Source organism: Halichoerus grypus, chromosome 14 (assembly GCF_964656455.1).
Source record: "Halichoerus grypus chromosome 14, mHalGry1.hap1.1, whole genome shotgun sequence".
Lineage (NCBI taxonomy): Eukaryota > Metazoa > Chordata > Mammalia > Carnivora > Phocidae > Halichoerus > Halichoerus grypus.
The window spans coordinates 353,405-379,012 of NC_135725.1; the positions used below are offsets into that span (position 1 = coordinate 353,405).

Genomic DNA, 25,608 nt, shown 5'->3' on the forward strand with positions numbered 1-25,608 from the left:
TGACACTTAAGAAAACTAAGTTACCACATGTATGAGCTTGGCCTTGGTGCCTCATCAGTTTCCTTGAAACGAACTCTGTTTATTGTTACACACAGGTTTTATTCTGAGCACTATCTTAAATTTGTTAAAAAAACAAAACAAAAAAAACCCAATAAATTTCCTGGATATGTAGACTATAAACAATAAAAATAAACTTATGTGCTTCCTTTTATAATTTGAGAAAAGTATTAAAAACATTCCCATAGGATTTTAATTATTAAAACAAGAAAGCAGGGGCGCCTGGGTGGCTCAGGTCATGATCCCAGGGTCCTGGGATCGAGCCCCGCATCAGGCTCCCTGCTCTGTGGGAAGCCTGCTTCTCCCTCTCCCACTCCCCCTGCTTGTGTTCCCTCTCTTGCTGTGTCTCTGTCAAATAAATAAAATCTTTTAAAAAATAAAATAAAATAAAACAAGAAAGCAATACAAACACAATTTAACTTTGTTACTACTAAGACAGACTTTGGATTGGACATCCACACAAGCCACAGGAAACCCACCCAAGCCATGGGACAGCACTCCAGTGACCCCTACGCAGGTACGGAGCACCCGTGCGGTACAGGTCCATAAGCTCACCTGCACAAAATAGTCAAACAGGGGCCTGTACTTCTTGCCTTTGAGACAGGTACCAGGAAATCTAGAAAAAGGAGAAACTCATAATTAGACTAAAATCCTCAAAAGAAACGAAACTGCAGACACATCAAGTCACAACTCCCTCCTGGTTTACTTGTTTCTTAGTCGTTAATGCTGGAATGTGTGACCGGAATATACTCAGTAGTATTAACTTAACTCGAATAATAGAGCTTTTGGGTAATAAAGTGTCTCACCTCTCACACATAGGCACAAAGCAATAAATCTGTATATTCACCTTTCAAGGATCTCATAGTCACTCTCCAACTTATAGAGGGCTGGTAATCTGGCTTCCATTAAAATGAGTAATTTTCCTCTGACAACATCTACGAGAGCAAGGGGAAAAGTGGACTTCAGTGACATTCAGACTTCGGCAGAGTCTAGACACGCACCAGCACATCCTCCTCGTGGGGTCCCATATCACCATACCCCGTGTGCTCAGAAATCACGGAGAAATGCGCCAGGGCACCAGCGCACACTGCTTTCCAGACCCAAAGAAGACAAAAACAGCACATGCACTTAACTGAACTCTCCCTTTTACATAAATTAATCTTATTTTCTCCGACCAGTGGTAATATATGTGAATGCTTAAAAATCGTAACATTAACAAACCAAGAAACTCCCTGAGTAAAAGTCCCCACTGATCTCACCTCCCCACAAGACACTATCATTTGAGTGTCGCCCTCCAGGTATTTTTCTACCTGTATCCTAACACACATCTTATGGGAATGGCTTTTTTTAAAAAGGTAATTATGGGATATAACTCAATACAGTTTTCAGTTTGTCTTCACATACTATATATGAACATCTTTCCATATATTAGCACAAACTGTCCTTTCTCATTCTTCTAAATAGCTACACGGTACTCCATTCTAAGAAGTGCAAGTTATTTTTAACCTATCAATACTAGACATTCAAGTTGTTTTCAGATTGTTACTACTGTGAACAGGGGGGATAATGTATATCGTTGCATTTTTTTGCTGTTGTTTTTTATTTATTTGAGAGAGAGAGAGCGCGCGCACTTGAGAAGAGTAGGAGCATGGGGGTGGGGTGAGGGAGAAGCAGGCTCCCCGCTGAGCAGGGAGCCCAATGCAGGACTCGCTGCAGGGCCCGATCCCACAACCCTGGGATCATGACCTGAGCCAAAGGCAGACGCTTAACTGTCTGAACCACCCAGGCGCCCCCGTTGCATGTATCTTTGTACCCTTATTAGAGTGTTTCTGGAGGATACTATCCTAGAAATAGAAAAGCTAGATTAAATGTATAAACATTTACAATTTAACAGCAAATGACAAATCGCCTTATAAAAACAGACTAACTTAAACTCCCACCTGTAAAGTAGGATATACCCAACGATTTTTTTCAAGTTTTTTATTTAAGTAATGTCTACACCCAACATGGGGCTTGAACTCATGACCCTGAGATCAACAGTTGCACGCTCTTCCAACTGAGCCAGCCAGGTGCCCCTGATACACCCAAGGATTTACTAGAGTCTATGACGTATATTCAGTTCACTGTAAGAAACATGAGAATCAGGAGCGCCTGGGTGGCTCAATCATTAAGCATCTGCCTTTGGCTCAGGCCATGGTCCCAGGGTCCTGGGATCGAGCCCTGCATTGGGCTCCCTGCTCAGCGGGAAGCCTGCTTCTCCCTCTCCCACTCCCCCTGCTGTGTTCCTTCTCTCGCTGTATTTCTGTCAAATAAATAAAATCTTTAAAAAATAAAAATAAAAAAGCAACTACTTTAATTTGTGATAAGAAACTATGAAAAAAAAAAAAGAAACATGAGAATCTACGGATCATTGAGAAGGCCTTTGCAATTCACTGAACAGCTACTATGAACAACACCGACACCCACCAGCGCTGGCTGCACCAGACCTTCACTGTTAGCGGAGTCTACATTTTCTGGGTAAAACTCAGGACATACGGTGGGAGTCGTATGCAGGCAGAGGAGGGACAGGACTGAAGTCCATCTGCCTGATGGCCCCTCAGGCTATCAGGCTCACTAGAGAATGGCCATGTCCCCAGGGAGACATGGGGAACTCTCTCTGTGGGCCTGCCCCTGCCTGGAGAGGCTCTGTGCCCATGGCCAGGAGCGCAAGAAACCAGCTGCTGGTCCTATCTGCTCCCAAGGCACTGCTAAGTAGTAATAAAAACACCTGTTTTCTGCCCCACGCCCCCGCCTCCCCCATTCCTTCTTCGAATCCTTTGCCTGCCTCACAAGCTGCTGTGAATCAAGTCATCTATCTTGTACGGTTGTTTTTTCTGGCTATGGTTTTTTTTTTCCCCTGGCTTCCCTTCCCTCCATAAACTATCCAAACCTGAAGGTAACAGTCTTCTTTTTTCATATAAATCTCTACAGAAAGAGCTTCATCAGGACTTTGGCTAACTCTCTACCAGTTAATATCTGAAAGGCACAAAGTTCTCAAGTTCTGGTACCAACTCTGTGATACAATGACTTATAATAAATATGCATTTCAGTCTTAGTCCCCATTCCCGGCAGAGATCTAAAACCCTTGTCATTTCCTAAGTGGTAACAGCCATAAAGGGGTCCTTTGTTATGCTGATGAGGGGAACTTTTGGAAAGCCCCCAGGTCACCTAAGGATGGAGTTCAATCACCAACAGCCAATGATTTAATGAATCCTGCCTAAGCAGTGAAGCCTCCATAAAACCCCACAAGGATGGGGTATGGAGTGCTTCCAGGTTAGTGAATGCATCCACATGCTGTGAGGGCAACCCACACCAGCTCCGTGGGGGATAGAAACTCTTGTGCTCAGGACCCTTCCAGGCCTCACCCCATGTACTTCATCTGACTGTTCCTGTGTATCCTTTCTATCCTTTCACAATAAACCGTACAATGTTTCCGAGTTATGAGCCACTCTAGCAAATTAATCCAACCCCAGGAGGAGGTCATAGGTCTGTCAGAAGCACAGGACTTGCAACTGGCATCTGCAGTGAGGCTGTGGGGGAGGACGTGTAGGACTGAGCCCTCAACCTGTGCAGTCTGACGCAATCTCCAGGTAGCTAGCGTCTGAATGACGTTCACTGGTTGGTGGCATTGAAAAAACACATCAGAGGTTCCTGGCAACAATGACAGGCCACCTCTCCTCATCTGTAACGGGTATGATGTGTATAAGTGTATTACAATCTGAAAATTACAAGGAATCTTTTTTTATAGCTCTCTACTATTTTAATTTTTATGTGCATTACTTTTTCAATCAAAAATGAAAAAAATCCACCTCTTTCAGAGATTATTTTTCTGTTTAAGTCTAACACTTTTTCAAAAACTTCTATTTTTACTCCAAAAGAAATGTAAGCTTTCATTCTGTCCCAAAATAAGTTAAAGTGATCTTCTCAGTATCAGTCATAAATAACCAGGCCCATACTTACCTTTAATCTTCACGTACTGCATGTCTGGATTAACACACAGGGCAAGGTTACTAGGTAATGTCCAGGGAGTGGTCGTCCAAGCCACCAAAGACACATTTTCATCTTCCTCCAAAGGGAAAGTTACAAACACTGAAGGGTCTTGAACATCCTGAGATAAAATGAGATAAAATACCTTTTTACAAAATCCATAATAAATAATACATGCAGAAAAGGAAATGATCCTAAAGAACAGATTTCCAGAATAAAAACCAGTTGCCATATTTATAAAAAGAAAATATAAAACAAGAGATTCCAATTAAATTTATATTCTTGAAAAATGTTTTAACAATTACCTTAGTAGTCACAAGTAAAACATTTTAAGTGTATCAAGAGGAATATATATTAGAAGTTTCACTATTATAATGAGCTACTTTTATAATAAATCCATAAAAAGTTAGTTCAACAAAACAATTGTTTTGGAAGGCAGAATTATTCTTTATTCCAAAATATAAAAATGAGTCATTTTAAAACACCATGTACTTAAAACTGCAATATGCCAATATTAATTCAGTTCATTAAATAAAAAATTGGTTCCAACTCTATGGCAACATGAAAATATCAAGGATTAAATATTTTTTTTTTTTTTTTTTTTTTTTTTTTTAAAGATTTTATTTATTTATTTGAGAGAGAGAGAATGAGAGAGACAGCACATGAGAGGGGGGAGGGTCAGAGGGAGAAGCAGACTCCCCGCCGAGCAGGGAGCCCGATGCGGGACTCGATCCAGGGACTCCAGGATCATGACCTGAGCCGAAGGCAGTCGCTTAACCAACTGAGCCACCCAGGCACCCAAGGATTAAATATTTTTAAAAAATAGCTCCAAAGTAGAAAAGCTCATCCCCTGACCGAAGCCAACTCACTGCATCCTGAATAAAGTTCCCTGAGAAGAAGGGGCTCTACAAACGTCACCTCATCCACACGGGAACCGTCAGACGCCCCTGGGGTGCAGGCCTGTGCACCTCAAATGCCAGTGTCAGGATCAGAGACACTGGGGCGCTGCTCCAAGAAGGCTGGAGATGGTGCACCTGAACAAAACACGTAACCTACGATTCTCTTTTGCTGAAAACGACATTACTGGGACCATTAGTAGAATCAAACTACAGATTAGATGGTAATATTCATCAATGTTGTTTCCCTAACTTCAACTACTTAAGAGAAGAGTATGGATTTTAAAAAATATGTACTTAAGCCTTTAGAGGAAAAGGGACATCATGTCTGCAACCTACTCTCAAAGGGTCTTGTGCTACTGCCATGCCCTAGAAGAGAGTGAACAATGCAGACGTGGTGAAAGAGGGTGACCATCACTGAAAGGTAGACAAGAATTCTATGAACTTTTCAGTAAGTCTAAAATTATGTCAAAAGTTAGAAACAAAAACAAACCTTAGCTGCAACCAACGTAACTGCAGAATGGCCAGAGAGAAAAGACAGAAAATGCTAAGTGCTGACAAGAAAGCAGAGTAATGAGAACTGGCTGGTGGGAGTACAGATCAGGACATCTACCTCGCAGAGCGGGAGGCAGCAAAGCATGACACACGGGCCAACTCTGGCCGTCACCCGTGTTCTTACACCCCAAGAGCGAAGAATGGTTTTGAAAGAGTTGAGTCCTTGCAAAAGAGACCATCTAGCCCACAAGGCCTGAAACACTGACTACCTGGCACTTCACAGTTTGCCGACCCCAGTACTAGAGCTAAATGTTAAGTACATCCTATGACTCCGTAATTCCACTCCCAGGTATGTAACCCATAGAAGAAATGTGTATGTATGCTTCCCACTTCCAGAACATTCACAGTAGCACTACTGATCAGAGCCCCAAACTGGAAATCACCTAAATGCCCATCAATGGTACAGTGGGTAAATTAAGTGCCAGACAGTAATTAAAATGATCTATAACTGCACACAACAGGGATGACTTTTCACAAATATAATCTTGAGCAAGAGAGGCCAGACACAAAAAGAATGTAGGGCACAATTCATTTATATATAGTACAGTGTCTGAAAATTTAGACAACATAAAAAAGATAAATATTTTTATAGACCACAATTGGTTTACCTTTTGGACAGCTGGAAGTACTCTCTCCTGTAACTCAGTTTACTTGTGCACAGCCTGCTCGTCTCAAGAGAATGCACTGTGTACTTACAGAAGAGGATACCCTCTGAAAGCTCTAGGAGCTCACAAGCTAGTCTGGGGATCTAACATGGAGAAATCTAGAAGCCAAAGAAAACTCCAGCATAAGTACACAGGATTTATGTTAAAAAATGTTCTTAGCTGGGGCGCCTGGGTGGCTCAGTCGTTAAGCGTCTGCCTTCAGCTCAGGTCATGATCCCAGGGTCCTGGGATCGAGCCCCACTTCGGGCTCCCTTCTCCGCAGGAAGCCTGCTTCTCCCTCTCCCACTCCCCCTGCTTGTGTTCCCTCTCTCGCTGTGTCTCTCTGTCAAATAAATAAATAAAATCTTTAAAAAAAAAGTTCTTACCAACACTGTTTGCTACCATTAAGAAAAAGGCCTATACCCTTTAAAACAACTCAAAGTGTCTATCAAAAGAATGAATACGTTGCAATCTGTCATATGAAACACTATACAGCAGATAAAAATTAACTTAAAGCTACATGTTTCAAGACGAAGAATCTTTAAAACTTAATGATTCCTCTGAAAGGCAAGGTAGAGAGTAAGTACAATGGGCGAGATTAAAGACAAGCATAAGAATGCTATATACTGTTTGTGAATACGTAGGCAGATAATAAAAGTATAAAAATGTGTATGGAAAGAAACATCGAATTCAGCATAGCCGTTACCTATCAGGCTGTAAGGAAGGAATGGAATGAAAGGTGCTGTAAATACATAAATTGTGGACTATTCACTTGCACAGAAACTAGAACAAAAGATCCCTACCTCCACAAAACACAGATGACTGTCACAAACATCATGCTGAGAAAAGCCAGATACAAATGAACGCCATTTTAAACAGTGACCTCTCTTCATGACACACATGCCAAAGGAAGGACATCGACAAACACGAAAAGTTCCAATTTCTACAAAATACGGAGGACCATGGAGACATAACCAGCAAAATTCATTGTAGAAAACTCTGTAAGATAAAACCTGTTTCCTAAACAATGATTTGCAAGAAAAAAAAGGGAAATAGACAGCAAAATGGAGACCACAGATGAAAACAGACCTGCAAGACAACTGCTGCCAACTCTTTTAATCAGGATTACATCCTGATTAAAACAACAAAGAACAGAAGGAAAAAGGCCTGGTATTTGACAAATAGAAATGTGAACACTGATGATACGCAGGAATTAGACCATTAGGATATTTCATATTACTGATGACCAAGGACTTCTTTAGGTGTGATAATGGTATTAGGTAATGTTAAAAAAAAAAAAGATTTCTTGTGTTTTAAAAATGTATAATGTATATATAGAACACAATTTTCAAACAAATTAGGTCCTTTAAAACCAATGAGGACTAGATGAAGTCTCTGAAGTGAAAACATCTCCTGAATACACACACATGAGAACAATGTTCCACATTTCAGATTCACTGCCTTTACCATCTTTCTAGATAAGGTAAAGCAGTGAGTGTACTTTGGTGAACATCAGACCCGTCTCAACTCTCCTACCAGAGCAGCGACAGCAGTTATTCCATTCATCAGAAAAAAGATCATAATACTGTCAACGAAGGACAAATCACATTTGTTTCCAAATACTTGTAACAAATGAATAATATCACAAGGTCCCAGATGAGACATCTCATCCTCTTCCAAAAGCAGTGACTAGAGGGAAACAGGGCAGAGCTGGACTTACTAACCCGAGAGAGGCACAAAGATGTGGTCAAAACAAGCAGAAGCTATCACGTGAGGGCACACCATTCACAAATCTCATGGGGGGGAAAAATCCCTTACTTTTATTCTCCATAGAGCCTCAGTTCAGTGACTGGCAAATATTGCCAGCACTCCGTAAGAAATGGTCAATCTGACGGACTCCCCAGGCTAAAAGTCCACACCAGGACTGGTTACTGTGATCACAACCCTTCAACTTCCATGTGCACAAGTTAATGCTCGATGACATCGCACGCACCTTGTAGTTCTGGTGAGATTCGAAGTTGGAAAGTGGAGTGTTGCATGCGGTGGAGAAAGGCATGACTTTCACGCCTCTATACACAAGGCCTTTATCATAGAGCTGCTTGAAGACCCACCTAGCAAGTAAAGACACAGTTTTACAACAATGACACAACCAAAATTCTGTCTCCCCAAACTCAGACATTTATGCCAGTTTGTCTACAGTAGAGTTTCTATCGGCCAATTAAATGGAAACATCATTTCTCTCAACGGGGACTAGCTGGTAAATTACAACAGATTCGTAGGAGACATTATGTAGACATTAAAAGTGGTAATAATCTGTCCATGAAAAGGTGTTCATGACTTGATGTTGAGTGAGAAAAGCAATCCACACCATACTGTACAGAGGTACTAATTGGGTAAAACTACGTATCCGTACACTTATATTTTTTAGAAATGCTGAAAGAGCAAATTTTTACCAATATGTTAACTATGGTTGGGATTTCAGAGTTTTTGCTTTTCTTAATAGTTTTCTCATTGTATTGTTTAAATTTTACTATAATGGGCAGTTTTACAAAGGCAATTTAAAAAGAATAAATAGGGGCGCCTGGGTGGCTCAGTTGTTAAGCGTCTGCCTTCGGCTCAGGTCATTCATGGTCCCCAGGTCCTGGGATCGAGCCCCACATCGGGCTCCCTGCTCGGCAGGAAGCCTGCTTCTCCCTCTCCCCCTCCGTCCGCTTGTGTTCCCTCTCTCGCTGTGTCTCTCTCTGTCAAATAAATAAAATCTTTTAAAATAAATAAATAAATAAATAAATAAATAAATAAAAAGAATAAATAATTGGGATTAGGATATCTCTCCTACAGTTAGTCCAAAACTTTTATTAAACACTCAACCATGTTGCTTTAAGCTAAATATACCAAGATGCTGAAATGTCAATGGTAACATTATCCTGGGGTCTCCTGTGATGAATACTCACCTGTCCCAGCTGGATGTCAGGATGCATTGGTGGGAACCCTTAATTCTGTCTTAATGGATGGATAATTTTTATACTCCAATTCCTATGTGCTTGGTACAATAAATAAACTCTTTCCCATTTGCTAAAATATTTTTATGGAAAACTGTGCATATTTTTTCATAGTATTACTTGGCTTTAAACAAAGATTAAAAAGTGTTGTTTTATATAAAATTTCCCAAGTTTATTAATTTTTTTATTGAGGCATAATTGACATGTAGCACTATACTAGATTCAGGTGTGTAACATGAGGATTTGGTATTTGTACACACTGCACAATCATCACCATAGTAAGTCTAGTTACCATCCACCACCAAGGTTACAAAAATTTTTTTTTCTTATAATGAGAACTTTTAAGATTTATCATCTGGGCAACTTTAAATATGTGCTACAATATTATTGACTATAGTCACGATGCTATACACTACATCTCCGTGATTTACTTATAACTGGAAGTTTGTACCTCTTGATCCCCTTTACCCATTGCCCACCTCCAATCCCTCTTCCCACTGGCAAATACCATTCCACTCTCTGTGTCTCTAAGTTTTGTGATTTTAGATTCCACGTGTAAGTGAAATCATATGGTACTGTCTTTCTGACTTATGTCACTTAGCATAATGCCCTCAAGGTCCACCCATGTTGTCAAATGGCAAGAATTACTTTTTCTTTTTTTTTTAAAGATTTAATTTATTTATTTGACAGAGAGAGACACAGCGAGAGAGGGAACACAAGCAGGGGGAGAGGGAGAGGGAGAAGAAGGCTTCCTGCTGAGCAGGGAGCCCGAAGTGGGGCTCGATCCCAGGACCCTGGGATCATGACCTGAGCCGAAGGCAGACGCTTAACGACTGAGCCACCCAGGCGCCCCAAGAATTACTCTTTTTTTTGGCTGAGTAATATTCTATTTTACACACACACACATACACACACATTTTTTTTTTTTTAGAGGGGGAGAGGGAAGAAGGGAAGGAAGAAAGGAGGGAGGGAGGGAGGGAGGGAGGGGGAGAGGGGGAGGAGGAGGAGAGAGAGTAAATCTTAAACAGGCTGCATGCCCGTGTGGAGCCTAATGTGAGGCTCAACCTCACACCCCTGAGATGGTGACCTGATCTGAAATCAAAAGCTGGACGCTTAACTGACTGAGCCACCAGGGGCCCCCCTCCCACAACCTTTTTTTTTTTAAGATTTTATTTTATTTTGGAGAAAGAGAGCACCCATGTAAGCAGGAGAGGGGCAGAGGGAGATTCCACCCAGAGCATAAAGCCTGATGCAGGGCTCGATCTCACTGACCCTGAGATTGTGACCTGAGTCGAAATCAAGAGTTGGATGCTCCATTGACTGAGTCACCAAGACACACCCCCTACCCCCACATCTTTTTTATCTGTTTATCAATCAGTGCACTCTTAGGTTGATACCATATCTTGGCTACTGTAAATAATACTGTGATGAACATAAGGGCACATACATCCTTTTTGAATTAGTGTTTTCATTTTTTTTTTTATAAATACCCAGAAGTAGAATTTCTGCATCATATGGTATTTCTATTTTTAATTTTTTGAGATCCCTTCATACTGTGGCACCCCACTTGTCTCCATTTCATTGAGGTTTTTTTTTGTTGTTTTATTTAGAACTTACTCCTCTGTCTCATTTTGCTGATTTTCTGGGTTTATTTCTTTGAACCAGGCAAAATCGCTCTCTCTCTCAGTCTAGAAGAGTTCATGTAGATGAACTTTATTGTTCAACCTTGCCCTAGAGTTCTTGGTTGTCTCTCAAACCTTTGTGATTGTCTAAGCAGCCCGACTTATTCTCAATAGTTCACAGTTGGTGACAGTGTTCTAAGACCTCTGAGTGTACCAGGGGAAGGTCTCTCTGTCAGAACCTAGTTTCAGGCTGAATGTGAATCCAGACACTCAGGCAGCAGCTTTTATAAAGTATGCAAATAGGGGCGCCTGGGTGGCTCTGTTGGTTAAGTGTCTGCCTTCGGCTCAGGTCATGATCCCAGGGTCCTGGGATCAAGCCCCGTGTCGGGCTCCCTGCTCAGTGGGGAGTCTGCTACTCCCACTCACTTTCCCTCTGTGCTCTCTTTCTTTCTCTCAAACAAAAAAATAAAATCCAAAAAACTAAAATAAAGTACACAAATATATATAGCCCTGTGGGACCACACTGTAAAGCTTGCGGACTTCCAGATCAATGCAATATGGAGGTGTCCCCTGGCTAACAGTTGCAAAAACTGGGTCTCCAGACAAGTATATAAACTTCTTTCTGGGAGGTATCAGTGAGCTGGAGTGAGGCTGAGAGACAGCACAAATGTGGTGTCCCCTGGGGCACATTCCCGAGGGCACCTTTTTAGCCTATAGACAGAGTGGTAAACCTGAAGTCTGCCCCTCAGGCTGAAGCTCTATCACAGGTAAATCAATCAATCAATCTCTGCCTCCCCTACCCATCTCAATGTGGGCCTTTTGGTATGAAGAAGTTGTTCAGCTAGTTTTCAGGTCTCTTTCCCAGGAAACTGTAGATCTGTGAGAGTAGGTGACTTTAGGATCTTCCTATGCCGCCATCTTATCACAAATTTCTCAAGGGTTTTTCTTTTTTTTTTTTTTTTAGAGATTTTATTTATCTATTGGGGGGGAACAAGCAGGGGAAAGGGCAGAGGGACAAGCAAACTCCCCACTGAGCAAAGAGCCTGATGTGGGGCTCAATCCCAGGACCCTGGGACCATGACCTGAGCTGAAGTCAGATGCTTAACCGACTGCGCTACCCAGGCGCCCCTCAAATTTCCCAAGTTTAAACTCAGTCTTAAATTACATACTTTGATTCAAGGATATTCACAGAAGACTAGAGAAGGAGTATTAGATTAGATTTTTTTTTTTTAAAGATTTTATTTATTTGACAGAGACACAGCGAGAGAAGGAACACAAGCAGGGGGAGTGGGAGAGGGAGAAGCAGGCTTCCCGCTGAGCAGGGAGCCCGATGTGGGGCTCGATCCCAGGACCCTGGGACCATGACCTGAGCTGAAGGCAGACGCTTAACCGACTGAGCCACCCAGGCGCCCCTAGATTTGATATTCTTAAGACCCAGTTTGAAACCTAAGGATCATAAAATTAACTGTGATCTCAGGCAAGTCAGTCACCTGCCTTCACCCCAAACCCAATCCACAGGACTCTGTGAATCATGTGGGAAAATTGATATGGAAGTACTTTATATAGTCAAAAGCACCAACTCAGTCTAAATTATCTACCATTATTAATGTTCTCATTATTAAAGGTATCACCTACTATCTTTTTATATTCCCTCTAAACCTATGTGCTTTATTTATGTGCCAACATGTTCCTCAGGACTAACTAACATTCTAACACTGAGAAGCTTTAAAAACCATTTTCCTCTGATTCAAGTATGGTTTTACGTAAATTAAGAAGTATTGTATAGAGCTATATTGTCCAATATTGTAGGCACTAGCCACAGGTGCTCTTTTTATTTAAAAAAAAAAATAATTATTTTTAGGTAATCTCTACAACCAACATGGGGCTCGAACTTCTAACCCTGAGCTCAAGAGTCACATGCTCCACCAACTGAGCTAGTCAGGCCCCAACTTAAATTTAAATGAGAAATGAGAAAACAAAACAAAACAAAACCCCACAAAACCCTTTAACTGACATCAGGCCGTTTATATTCTTTGTTTTATCTACTTAGCATGAACAATTATGTGTCCCAATGCAAAGATACTAATGTATTTGATTACAGGTTACTGCTCAACCTGTTGGAGCCATTATATACCACAGAATACATGCGTATCCTATTACCTTAGCAGAATCCAAAATTTACTGAAGTCAGAACCAAATCAGAAACAGTTGTGCACAGAGGATTTTTAGGACAGTGAAAATACTCTATATGATGTTAGCATGATGGCTATATGTCATTTGTCCAAACCCACAGAACATACAACACCAAGAGTGACCTTTAATGTAAACTATGGACTTTGGGTGATGATGATGTGTCAGTGTATGTCATCAATGGTGACATATGTACCACTCTGGTGGGGATGTTGGTAGTGGAGGAGTGCATGTGTGGGGGCAGGGAACAGGGGAAATCTCTGTACTTTCCTCTCAATTTTGCTAGGAACCTAAAAGTGCTCTAAAAAAATAAATACCTTTAAAAACAAAAAAATAAATCCATCCCAAAGACTTTAGATAAATTGTGAATCTGAAAAACCTCTCCACTAAGCAATAAACAGAATATTCATTATATTTAAATTTCAAGTAAACCTACCAGACAGATTCCATGAATTGTGGATACAGAGTTTTGTAGTCATTGTCAAAGTCAATCCATCGGCCAAGTCTGGTAACAGTGGACTTTAAGAATATGAATATTACAGTTATTAGACAATGATACTTGTTATCGCACATCAATGTGTGTCACTTCTATCGTCACCACATACAATGATTTTGGGAAAACAGAACAAGCAATGGTTCAGGTAAACCTATACTGTAAACAACACACTATGTAAGGTTAAGAACCAGTTCTCTTGGCATCATCCTATATGCAGATGATGTCACTTATAAATATTAATATTCCTTTATAAAAGTCTACCCAAATTACCATTTGGCAAATAACACAGGTATAATTGTTGCTGGCAAGAATCATCAATGGATGCTAAAATTCATAAACAAAAGTGTAAGAAACAGGATATTTGCAAAGACTTTCCCCAGAGCATACTTAATTACAAAGGAAAAACTGCAAATCAACAACAGAGAAACCTGACATATATTACCTTAGTGAACAAAATTAATGTCACGAATGAGACATATTAGTGTCACAGGCCTCCTGATAATGACAGACTGAGAAGGGCATGATGCCACTCCTGAGCATTCTTGTCAAAAATGCATATATAACCCAAACTTAATCATGAGAAAACATCAGACTTTGGGGGACTTTCTACAAAATAATCGGCCTGTACTTTAAAAGTGACAAGGTCGGGTGCCTGGCTGGCTCAGTTGGAAAAGCATGCGACTCCTGATGTTGGGGTTGTGAGCTTGAGTCCCGCGTTAGGTGTAGAGATTAAATAAGTAAATAAACTTAAAAAAAAAAGTGATAAGGTCATGAAAGACAAAGAAAGATTGAGGGAATCCTCCAGACTGAAGTAGAATAAGGAGGTCTAACTATATGCAATGTGTGTTCCTAGACTGGGTCCTGGATCAGAATTAGTGGAAAACTGGTTAAATTTGAACAAGGTCTATTATACTGTATCAGTGTTAATTTCTTGCTTTTGATAATTATGATTATTGAAAGTGTTAGAATTTGGGAAGTGAGAGAAGAGTATAGACTTCTTCATAACTGTTTTTGAAATTTTTACTAAGTCTGAATTATTTCAAAATGAAAAGCTAAAAGATAAAAAATAATTTTAAGGAAAAAAAAAAAGCCAAATGCATATCATATTCATTAGATTTTTCCTTCTGGCAACCAGGCAAGAAAGTTTGACGGAATCAAGTTAGGTTTAAAAAAAAATTTTTTTTTAAATTTATTTATATATATATTTTTAAAGATTTTATTTATTTATTTGACAGAAAGAGTGAGAGACAGCGCGAGAGAGAGAGCACAAGCAGGGGGAGTGGGAGAGGGAGAAGCAGGCTCCCCGCTGAGCAGGGAGCCCAATGCGGGGCCTGATCCCAGGACCCTGGGATCATGACCTGAGCTGAAGGCAGACGCTTAACGACTGAGCCATCCAGGCGCCCCAAGAATTTATTTTTAATAAAAAAATTTAAAAATTAAGAAGTTAGGAGAGAATCGAGGACCTTTCATTTTCAGGTTGAGAAAATCAGATTTTATTCACCAATGAAGAGAAGCTACTCAAAATTGTGAGCAGGGAAGACCACGATGAGCAGTCTTGCGGGAGAGATAACCTGGCAGGAAAGTGCAAAGAATGGGAGCACGAGCCCAATCAGAAGATGGTTACAGAAACTCAGGGAGGGGGGTGGGGGGCCAGGGACAGGTTGTAGGAATGCAATGACTTGACAAGAGAGACCGAAGAAGAAAGACTTGATAGGATTTGGCATTTGATTTGATCATGAGGATAGTGTGTGAAGCCTGGAAGACAGATACTATCGGCAGAATAGGGAACTTGGATTAACAGCAAGTTTGAGAAGTCGAAGTGGTGAGAGAGTGAGATGGAAAAAAAGTCAGACATGTTTTTAAGATACACAGACACACTAGCTGGACAGCCAGGGACGAGAAGGGGCTCTGTGCTCCTTTGCCCATCAGAACAAGAGAGACAGGAGCTCTGCCAGCCCTTCACAGGACTTACGAACAGATGTACGTAGGATGTGAGTCAAATTAATACAACACTGAGGCCAAATCTGAATTGTTTTTAACACCAGAATTTTTATTTTTTTAAGATTTTTTATTTATTTATTTTAGAGAGAGAGAATGAGAGAGAGAGCACATGAAAGGGGGGAGGGTCAGAGGGAGAAGCAGACTCCCTGCTGAGCAGGGAGCCCGACGCGGGACTCGATCCAGGGACTCCAGGATCATGACCTGAGCCGAAGGCAGTCGCTTAACCAACTGAGCCACCCAGGCGCCCTAACACCAGAATTTTTTTACTGCAACATTCGAGTTTATCTTTTTGCTAGGACAGCCTGATTCTTGTCATACACAGTGAGTAGGTAGGAGATTAAGTACTGAAGACCAGTCAAGCACACAGAAACCAAAAAGAGAGGATGCAGTTTAAGCTAACGGCTTAATAGGGTTGTAGGTGAAAGCTAAATGCTTCTTTAAAGAGGATGGTCAACCCTCTTATGTCACAACCTCACACAGATAGCCATACTTTTGTACGCATCTCATAAAAAGCACAAAAGGAGTATAAACCTTTTCAACTCCCACTTAAAAATTAAAGTTTTCGTTCATTCTACCGAAAATAACCTAACATACCTTCCACTCAGTAGAATATCTCATCACAATTGCTCGGCACTGATTGTTATACTCTACAATCCCCATTTTGGCTACATCCTCTGGTCCTCTGATTCCCAGTGTCTTATCAATTTCATATTCCTGAAAATTTGCGATAAGACTGTTAACATCCTTGCCCTCTGAAATAAATGCAATTCAGCAACTCTAGAAAATAACACAGATTTTAAAAAATTGGATCTCAAAAATCTATAGAGAAAATGAACTATACATAATATTATAGAAACAAAATACATTATAGGAAAAATTCATGTTAACATATGATGAAATCCAATGCTTAATAAAAAATCAGAATCTTATAAAGCTGGTGACTCACACATACCACAGGTAAGCCATGACAATCCCATCCGAATCTTCTGTCAACATGAAACCCACTCTGGTGAGCGTATCTGGTAACTACGTCTTTAATCGTCCCTGCAAGTATGTGTCCATAGTGAGGCAGTCCCGTTGCAAAAGGAGGCCCGTCATAGAACGCAAATCTGACAGAGGTAATAGAAAGGTGCTCAGTGACTTTGAGACAGCATAATTCAGGGTAACACTTTTCTACAGAGAGCTCCTATCATAGTAGAGTCTCCAGGGAGAAGAAAAGCAGCAAGACCAGAAAATTCACAGACATAAATGGTTAGATATTTACTGGAGGTCCTGCCTTCAGAAAAGCTAGTTATGGCGGAGTTGGAATGACCTCCATCAGACTATCCACACTTGGTTTATTAGTTCCATGACGTAAGGCAAGTTATTCATCCCGATCCTGAGTTACCTCATCAGTAAAACAGGAACAAACACCTCATAGTTTCTGAACACAGGAGACATATGGTGAAAACAGTACAGAAAGGACTGGTTTTTAAGTGAATGGAGACTAGAGGCAGGAAGTACTCCAACAGGAAGCGAAGACTAGTCTAGTGTTTCAATGAGGGTGGTAAGAATGAGAAAAATAGAACAGAAGAGGGTGATACATAAATTCTATCCAGACTTCTTAAAGAAAGGGGATCTACCTTAATATTTAAAAACTCATCCATTCAACATGTACCGACTGCTGAAAGTACCCACTATGCAGAGAGCTAGGAGACTCTGGGAACACAATGAAGCTTCTGCCCTCATGGAACTCAGTCTAAGAAATGACTATTCTTAAGGACTCTACCATTACCAAAGAAATTCACATACTTTGGCTTATGTTTTGATTGCTTTAAGCATTCCTGAAAACAGTTAAATTCAGACCAGAACTGCAAGATTTTCTCTTCTTCAGCAGGAAAATTGATGTTTTCTGGAACTTGCTGAACCATTTTGTTGCTGCAAGAGAAAATCAAATTTATTATTCTTAACAGAGAAGTCTAGGATTAACAGAGTGGCATACAATAAAATGAGTGTACATATTACTATCCATGACACTACACAATACTTTAAAAAACATTACAGTTTTGAATTATAGTTCATATACCATAAAGTTCACCCTTTAAAGTGTACAATTCAGTGGTTTTTAGTATCTTCTCAAGTTTGTGCAACCATGAGCACACTCTAATTCCAGAAATCTTCATCACCGCTTTGCCCGGCCTGCTCCAAAAATCTGTCAACATTAGCAGTCCTTCTCCGCTCCCTTCTTCCCCAGCCCCCTCGCAACCATTAATCTGCTTTCTGCTCTATGAGTTTTCTTATTCACGATATTTCATATAAATGGAATCATGTGTCTGGCTTCTTAGAATTACATTTTCAAAGTTCATCCATGTTGTAACATGTCTTCATACTTCATTACTTTTTATGGCTGAGTATTTCATTGTATGGATATGCCAAAGTTTATCCATTCATTAGTTCATGGACATTAGGAATGCTTCACTTTTTGGCTATATGAACAATCCTGCTACGAATATTCAAATATAAGTTTTTGTGCAGACATATGTATTCAGTTCTCTTGGGTCTGCATCCAGGAGTAGAATTGCTGGATCATATGGTAACTGTGTTTAACTTTTGAGAAACTACCAAAATTGTTTTCTAAAGCTGCTGCCTCATTTTACATTCTCCCAGAAGTGAATAAGTATTTCCATTTTTCTACATCCTCACTCCCGATTGTCCATTTCTGGATTATAGGAAATCCTAGTTGGCATGAAGTGGTATCTCATTATGATTTTGACTTGTACTTCCTTAATGATTAGTGTGATCTGACCACATTTTCATGTGCTTATTGGCAACATTTATATCTCACTTGGAGAAATTACCATTCATCCTTTTTCCAATGTATAAACTGGGTTGTCTTTTAATTGTTGAGTTGTAAGAATTCTTCATATATTCTAGACACAAGTCCCTTCTCAGTTACAAAATTTGCAGAAATTTTCTCCCATTCTGTGGGTTGTCATTTTTGTAAAAAAATATTTTATTTATTTATTTGAGAGAGAAAGAGTGCAAGCAGTGGGAGGAGCAGAGAGAGGGAGAAGCAGACTCCCTGCTGAGCAAGGAGCCTGATGCAGGGCTGGATCCCAAAACCCTGAGATCATGACCCAAGCTGAAGGCAGGGGCTTCACCGACTAAGCCACCCAGGCACCCCCTGTGGGTTGTCTTTATTTTCTTCACCTTACTTGCTAAAACACCAACACTTTTAATTTTAGTGAAGTCCGTTTATCTACTTTTTGTTTTGTTACTTGAGCTTTCGGTGTCATATTTAAGAAACCACTACCTAAAACAAAGTTGTGAAGGTTTAGCTCTTAATTTTAGGTTGTTGATCTATTTTAAGTTATTTTTGTATATTGTGTGAAATAGGAATACACAGTACTTTTTTAAGATTTTATTTGAGAGAGAGAGGAGGGAGGGAGAAGCAGACTCCCCGCTGATTGAGGAGCCTGATGTGGGACTCAATCCCAGGACCCCAAGATCACAACTGAGCTAAAGGCAGATGCTTAACTGACTGAGCCACCCAGGTGCCCCAGTACTTTGTGATTATTGTAAAACTTGTTCCCAAATCACATTCTTCACTTATTTCTTAACTACAATACAACATTTAGTAGTTGTAGACAATATACTTGTAAGAGGAGACAAGAAAATCTTGGAAATTTATGTAAGGATACCAAAAATTCATTAATAACCTGAAAAAAGTAAATCTCAAAGTAGGTAAGAATTCTTACCTACACTCACAGGATAGAAAGCACTTCTGTCAAGATAACCTCATTTCTTTGAGGAAAACAGGTAAAACCTAAAGAAATTTAAAGCTAAAAAGATGAGACTCTTACATTCAAATAATTCCTAGCTCATTCCAATTTTCTATTTTATCCCTTTTATTGCTTATTCATGATATTTGTATCGGACAAGCTGTATACATCCTGGATTTAGTCCCTAGTGAAAGAAGTCTTAAAGTGGCTTTTTTAAGAGTTTTGCTAATAACCCCTGCAGAAACACCTGATCAATCTGGGGCTTAACTATCTAGTGAGCATCCTCCAACCCATTCCTCCTTAAAGCCTATATATTCTTACTTAATAATTCTAATAAGGTTGGTGACCAGGTTTCCAAGCCAACATTAGATTAAAAGGGGACAAGAGAGACGCCTGGGTGGCTCAGTCGTTAAGCGTCTGCCTTCAGCTCAGGTCATGATCCCAGGGTCCTGGGATTGAGCCCCGTGTTGGGCTCCCTGCTCAGCGGGAAGCCTGCTTCTCCCTCTCCCACTCCCCCTGCTTGTGTTCCCTCTCTTGCTGTCTCTGTCAAATAAATAAAATAAAATCTTTAAAAAAAAGAAAATAAAAATTAAAAAGGGACAAGATTGCTAATAATGAGAAAACAACAGAGAAGACAGAGAATCTTAAGAACTCAAGAACTTGGGGTGCCTGGGTGGCTCAGTCGGTTAAGCGTCTGCCTTCAGCTCAGGTCATGATTCCAGGGTCCTGGGATCAAGCCCCACGTTGGGCTCCTTGCTCAGTGGGGAGCCTGCTTCTCCCTCTCCCTCTGCGGCTCCCCGTTTGTGCTCTTTCTCTCTCTCTGTCAAATAAATAAAATCTTTAAAAAAAAAAAACCTCAAGAACTTTAACAGTACAGGTAATTGACTCTAGGAGCAAAGAGACCTACATACCTCAGCCAATTCTGAAAGCATCAAAACCTAAGCACGGTAATTGACCCATGCCATCCAAAAAACAAATTTAAAAAAAAATACATATATATATTTTAAATTTTTTAATTTTTTTTTTTTTAACCAGCAGTGTGTCTCCTTTTCTTTCATTTATTTTTGAGCTGTGAGGCTGTCTTTGGGTTTTATATATATGGAAAAAAATGAGAGAAGAACAGGTGGGCCATTTAATGAATCCAAGTATCCATTTCCGACTAGGTGTGTCATTAAATGGTATTAAACAGAATGGCATTGAATGGCATTTTGGATCTTTGGATCTTGTTACAATGTCTGGCCTTTCATGGATGGTGAGGGTGTGAGTCTGCACTTAATGATTTATTAGGGGTCCTGCTGGTTCAGTGAGCACCTTATTAGAGGCCAACTGAAACTGAAGGGGCTACATCTGAAGATTAACAGATCTTTGGATATCAACACATTTCTTTCTGCCACTTCTACTGCTCCTCGAGGCCAGTTCTAGAATTGCCAGCATCTATGGGAGCTGACAACAGTAGACTCGCCAGGCCCACCTTGGACTGGAGTCAGAACCTGCATTTTAACAAGATCCCAGGGGATTAGCATGCACATCAAAGTTTTTAAGTCACTACTCTTGAACTGCTCTAATCATTATTCAGGAATATCTATCTGAAAATTTTTAATTTTTTTTTTGAGAAAATGAAATTTAAGCTTTTGGTGAAAATGGCTCATAAGTTTTATAAAACTTTCCAGGGAGCTTCTATTCCCCAAAGATTAAGAATCAGTGCGTTATTATGCCAAACAAAGACTCAACCTGAAGGCACAGAAGAGCCATGTACCAGTGACCGGGCTATGGCGGCTGCTGAGGAGAAACAGCCCCCATGCATACATCACAGGATTGCTCTGGCCCTTCATATCCACTGGAGAGCTGTACCTGCAAACAGCATCCAGTAACCACAGGGCATGGGGTGTGGGGAGCAGGAGGAGGAGGGAGAGTAATCACCAGGCCATGCTAGGAAGCAATCTCCCTTCCTCCCTCTTACCATAAGAGCAAGTCACAGTTCTAACAACTTACACTATGTGTATTACCATTTTTAAGAGACTTAAAACATACATATGTAAATAAAATCTATGTTTAAGTAATTTTGCATTTGAATTTAGAAGGATAGCCACCAAACTTAACTATGCCTACCATGGCGGGCGGGGGAGGGGCATGAAAGAACAAATCTTTATTACTTCATACCACTTTTTTGGTATGCATTAACTTTATCACAAAAACTTTTAAAATAAAGAGAAAAATAAATACTGTATATCCGACATACCACCTTCCTAAGGAGAAGCTCTGAAAGTATCATTTTTGTATTAAAAAAAAAAACATTCAATGACTCATCTCTCCCAACAATATTCTGTACAGACTTTTCAATAGGGCACTCAAGGTCATCATGATCTTCCCCCAAATTACTACTTTTCCTCCTGACCTTTACTCTTACAAAACTCAAGCACCAGGGGCACCTGGGTGGCTCAGTCGTTAAGCGTCTGCCATCAGCTCAGGTCATGACCCCAGGGTCCTGGGATCGAGCCCCACATCGGGCTCCCTGCTCCGAGGGAAGCCTGCTTCTCCTCTCCCACTCTCCCTGCTTGTGTTCCCTCTCTCGCTGTGTCTCTTTGTCAAATAAATTAATAAAATCTTAAAAAACAAAACAAAACAAAACACTCAACCACCAGGTACATCACACTGAGAAACAAAACCACTTTCCTGATCTACTGCTTTCCTGCATCCGGACCCCTCCCCACATACTCTAGCACTACCTAGCTTAAATAATGCACTCTCCTCCCTGAGGCTTTTATCAATCCCCTTTTTCGGAACTAATATCCCCCTCCCTGAGTCTGTTCCTCTCCTACACCTTGTGGTTACTTCACACACTCTCCAATTCAACTGTAAATCCACTGCCTGCAGAAGCATTTATCCTCCAGTGTGTGCTGACACACGGTGAGGGCTAGAAACAACAGTCTGAAGGATTCCCTTGGCCAGCATCCTTAGTTTCCATCAGCGAAACTCCTCCCACCTGCCTTTTCACTCTATCCCACTCCATGGGATCCTCCCGGCACAAGACAATGGCTAAGAGGATTGGCTTTGGAATTTCCCTTTTTTTTTTTTTTTTAAGATTTATTTATTTGAGAGAGACAGAGTGCGTGTGGGGTGAAGGTCAGAAGGACAGGGAGATGGGAGAGAGTCTTAAGCAGACTCCACTTAAGCCCAGGGCCTGACCTGCCACTGGATCTCACGACCCTGAGATCATGACCTGGACTGAAATCAAGAGTCTGACACTCAACCGACTGAGCCACCCAGGCGCCCCTACTGATACTTACGTTTTAAAAGTTCACGATACTACTAGAAATCCCCTAAATCAATTACTTTGCTTCTAGTTTCATCCTGATCTTTCTGCAAAACCTGAATGCTAAAAATAAGCCCCACCTTTTAATAAAAAAACCCTTCTTCTCTTCTGGACTCATTCCCAACACCCTTTCATTCAAAGGCCAACCAAAAACTCCTAAGGCTGGAGGCTGTCATCTCCCACCTGCTCCGTACACACCCTAAAGCTGCCACAAGGCCCCCTCTCCTGAAGCGACACACACTTCCACATCCTGCCGTACTTACGAGGGTCCTCCAGACTCACCCTCTCTTCCCAGTCTTACTCAGCCTCAAGGCCCGAGCCCAGGGCAGTCCTGGGATACAAACCCCACAGAAGTGTCCTGCTCCGGGCTGCCGACGCAGGCACCGGGCACACTGCGTATTCGGCCGGGATGCTGTGCTCACTCCGCTCCAAACCCAGGCACTCGGCGACAAACCCTCCTTCCCGTGGGCTAGGACTAGATTTGTCCAAGGGAACGCCGATCTTCAAGTCATTTCCCCACCTTCTGAACTTCTCCGGCAAACCACCGCACCAACTTCTCGCAATCACCCAACGGGGCCAGCAGGCAGAGCGGGGGTACCTGGGGCGAACCCGCGGGCAGGACGGGGGGCAGGGTGACCTGGGGCGCCCGTGCGGGCTGTGGGGGGGAGGGGGCTTTGCCTGAGACCCGCGGGCGGGCCGGGTGGCCTGGGGCGATCCCGCGGGCAGGGCGGGGGCTACCTGGGGAGACCCCGCGGGGTAATCTGCGGCGACCCTGCAGGCAGGGCGGGGGTACCGGAGGGGCCCATGGGTAAGGCGAAGGTACAACAGGGGCCCACGGGCAGGGCGGGGACTACCTGGGGCGACCCCGCGGGCAGGTCCGGGGGTACCTGAAAGGCCCCCGTGTGGGCGCGCCAGGAAAGAGCCTCCTCCACGCCGCCGCCGGGTGTCCAGGGGTGATGCAACGCTCTGACAGCGCAGGGTAGAGAGGAAAAGGCAGGTCCACGCCGGCCAATCAGCGTGCGCCGCCGCCCACCCATCAACAAGCCGGACGCCGATTGGTCGCGCGGGCTCCGGCCCCGCCTACCCTGACGGGCAAAGCGGTGCGCGCCCCCTCAGAACGCCTTCCTGGGGTGGCGGCCGTGGCTCGGTGCCCTCCGGGCCGTAGACTGTGGGTCGCGGGCGACGGCTGCTATTGTGTCCGCTGACTGCGCGTTTTACGCGGGTGTGCTCGTGCGTGTCACCTGGCTGCGCACAGGACACGTGCATTTCCCTACAGGCAAATGGGGCGATTGCACCGTGCGGCCCCGACCTGAGTGACCGTAGCAAGGGTCAGGGTCGCGGAGACCTGCGGCGGGTCACCGTTGCCGTCACCGAGGGGGCACCTGCGGCGGGGCACCGCGGGGTTGGTGAAGCCGCAAGGCCCTGGGGCTGAGACCGATGTGCGGACTGGGCCGGAGGTGCGCGCCAGTCCCCCCGAGCCGCCCGCGGAGCCCGTCCTCAGGGAAGGGCGGCGGCGCTGGAGGTCGGTGGGCCCCGCAGCCCCTCCGGAGCTCCCCTGCATCCTCCTGCACAAGCTTTGGTCAAGGGCCACGTGCAGACACGTAGCAGAACGGAAGAGAACGAAATGCCTGCTGACCAAATTTAGTTATCACTGTTTAACATTTCCTGTGATCAAAGCAAAGTTTATTTGCTTTTTTATCCATCTGCTCGCTTACAATTTATTATCTCTGCTGTGGGTCTGCCTGGCACCTTCTGGACCCGCTGGTTAAAAACCAAAGGGAAGTTGGAGCCACGCAAAGGGCAGCGGACCTCAGGCTTTGGCACCAGAGACTGAAGGAAGTTTAGGCCTTCAAAGTGCAGAGTAACTCTAGCAGCTTACTGCATCCGTTAGAGGGACAGAAAATTAGGAGACTCTGTAGAAGGCACAGCACGTTTAAGAACACTTTGAGAGTTTGTGCAAGCACTCATTCAACAGTCACTTACACTCCAGGATGAGAGTCAGGGGGTCTCACTACCTTGCTGAAATGAGAAACTCTCTAGGTAGGAACATTTATTTACTAGAGGTGTTTCTTCAGCTTACTAACTAGAAGTACTCCACTTTGTGCAGTTCATTTTTACAATCTGTCCAGACAGCCAGATTAGAGCAAGATAGAAGGCTCCCAGATAGATGTGTCCAGGAAAAAAGGTGGGGGCAACAGGTCTGATCATTTAAAAGTTGGATTGAGAAACATTTTATGGTACTGTTGAAAGATATAAATCCATAAAGAGGTTGAGCAGGTGGAAAAAAAGATTCTAGAAAAAAAGTTAAATGTCAAAATCCACAACTTGGATCAGAGTTGACTCCTCACTTGTTAGAGTAGGAGACAAAAGGTAATGTCTAAAACTGAAAAACCAAGAAGACGCCTCGGTGGCGCCGTTGGTTAAGTGACTGACTTGGTTTCTGCTCTGGTCTTGATCTCTGGTAATGAATTAGAGCCCTGCATCCAGCTCTGTGCTCAGCGTACAGGCTGCTTCAGATTCTCTCTCTCTCTCCCCCCCTCCCACTCGTGCTTGCACAAGGGCACGCACTCTCTAATAAATCTTAAAAAAAAAGAAAAACCAAGAAATCCCAGCATAAGCATGTCCGGTAGAGATATGGAGAGAAGCATCAGAGAACACAAATAAAATTGTTGAAGATGGTTGTATCTGGGGAGCAGGAATTAGGGGTGGGCAAGGATACTTGACGTCACTTGTCTGTTTTGAAGATGGCGGGTGTGACAGATTTAAATATGGCCAAATTCCTTGACACTTCTCCCACTGAGAGGTGATGGTCTGTGTCCCCTTCTCTTCGGTTCTGGCTGGGGTCTGTCTGTTGTGACCCGTAGAATATAGTGAAAAGAGACTGGCAGCTTCTGCTTCTGACACCTAGTCGCCATGCTGGGAGGAAACGCAGGGACAGGCACTGAGTGAGCAAGCCATCTTAGAAGTGGATCCTCCAGCCCCAGTTGAGCCATTTCGGTGACACTACGGGGAGGAGGAATGAGGGGTGCCGACGGAGTCCTGACCAAA

The 25,608-nt window shown here is 42.5% G+C and overlaps 1 protein-coding gene and 1 non-coding gene across 3 annotated transcripts in view; both read right to left on the minus strand.

The window, feature by feature from the left end:
* IARS1 (isoleucyl-tRNA synthetase 1) overlaps positions 1-23,580 on the minus strand; it is a 67,495-nt gene extending 43,915 nt beyond the window's left edge. Inside the window, exons 1-9 of one of the 2 annotated variants that reach the window (XM_036073939.2) lie at positions 23,448-23,580; positions 17,278-17,403; positions 16,439-16,595; positions 16,081-16,200; positions 13,426-13,508; positions 8,172-8,289; positions 4,057-4,204; positions 905-992; positions 613-673 (exon numbers count right to left, since the gene is read on the minus strand). In XM_036073939.2, the coding sequence (XP_035929832.1) occupies positions 613-673; positions 905-992; positions 4,057-4,204; positions 8,172-8,289; positions 13,426-13,508; positions 16,081-16,200; positions 16,439-16,595; positions 17,278-17,396 (894 nt within the window). In that variant the 5' untranslated portion in view covers positions 17,397-17,403; positions 23,448-23,580. Of the gene's footprint in view, positions 1-612; positions 674-904; positions 993-4,056; positions 4,205-8,171; positions 8,290-13,425; positions 13,509-16,080; positions 16,201-16,438; positions 16,596-17,277; positions 17,404-23,414 lie in introns of both variants that reach the window. The other variant, XM_036073943.2, reaches the window with a different exon arrangement.
* On the minus strand, positions 20,996-21,127 carry LOC118524029 (small nucleolar RNA SNORA84). The gene has a single exon (XR_004911392.1). It is a non-coding gene; the product is annotated as a small nucleolar RNA SNORA84 (small nucleolar RNA).
* Positions 23,581-25,608: the final 2,028 nt, after the last annotated feature.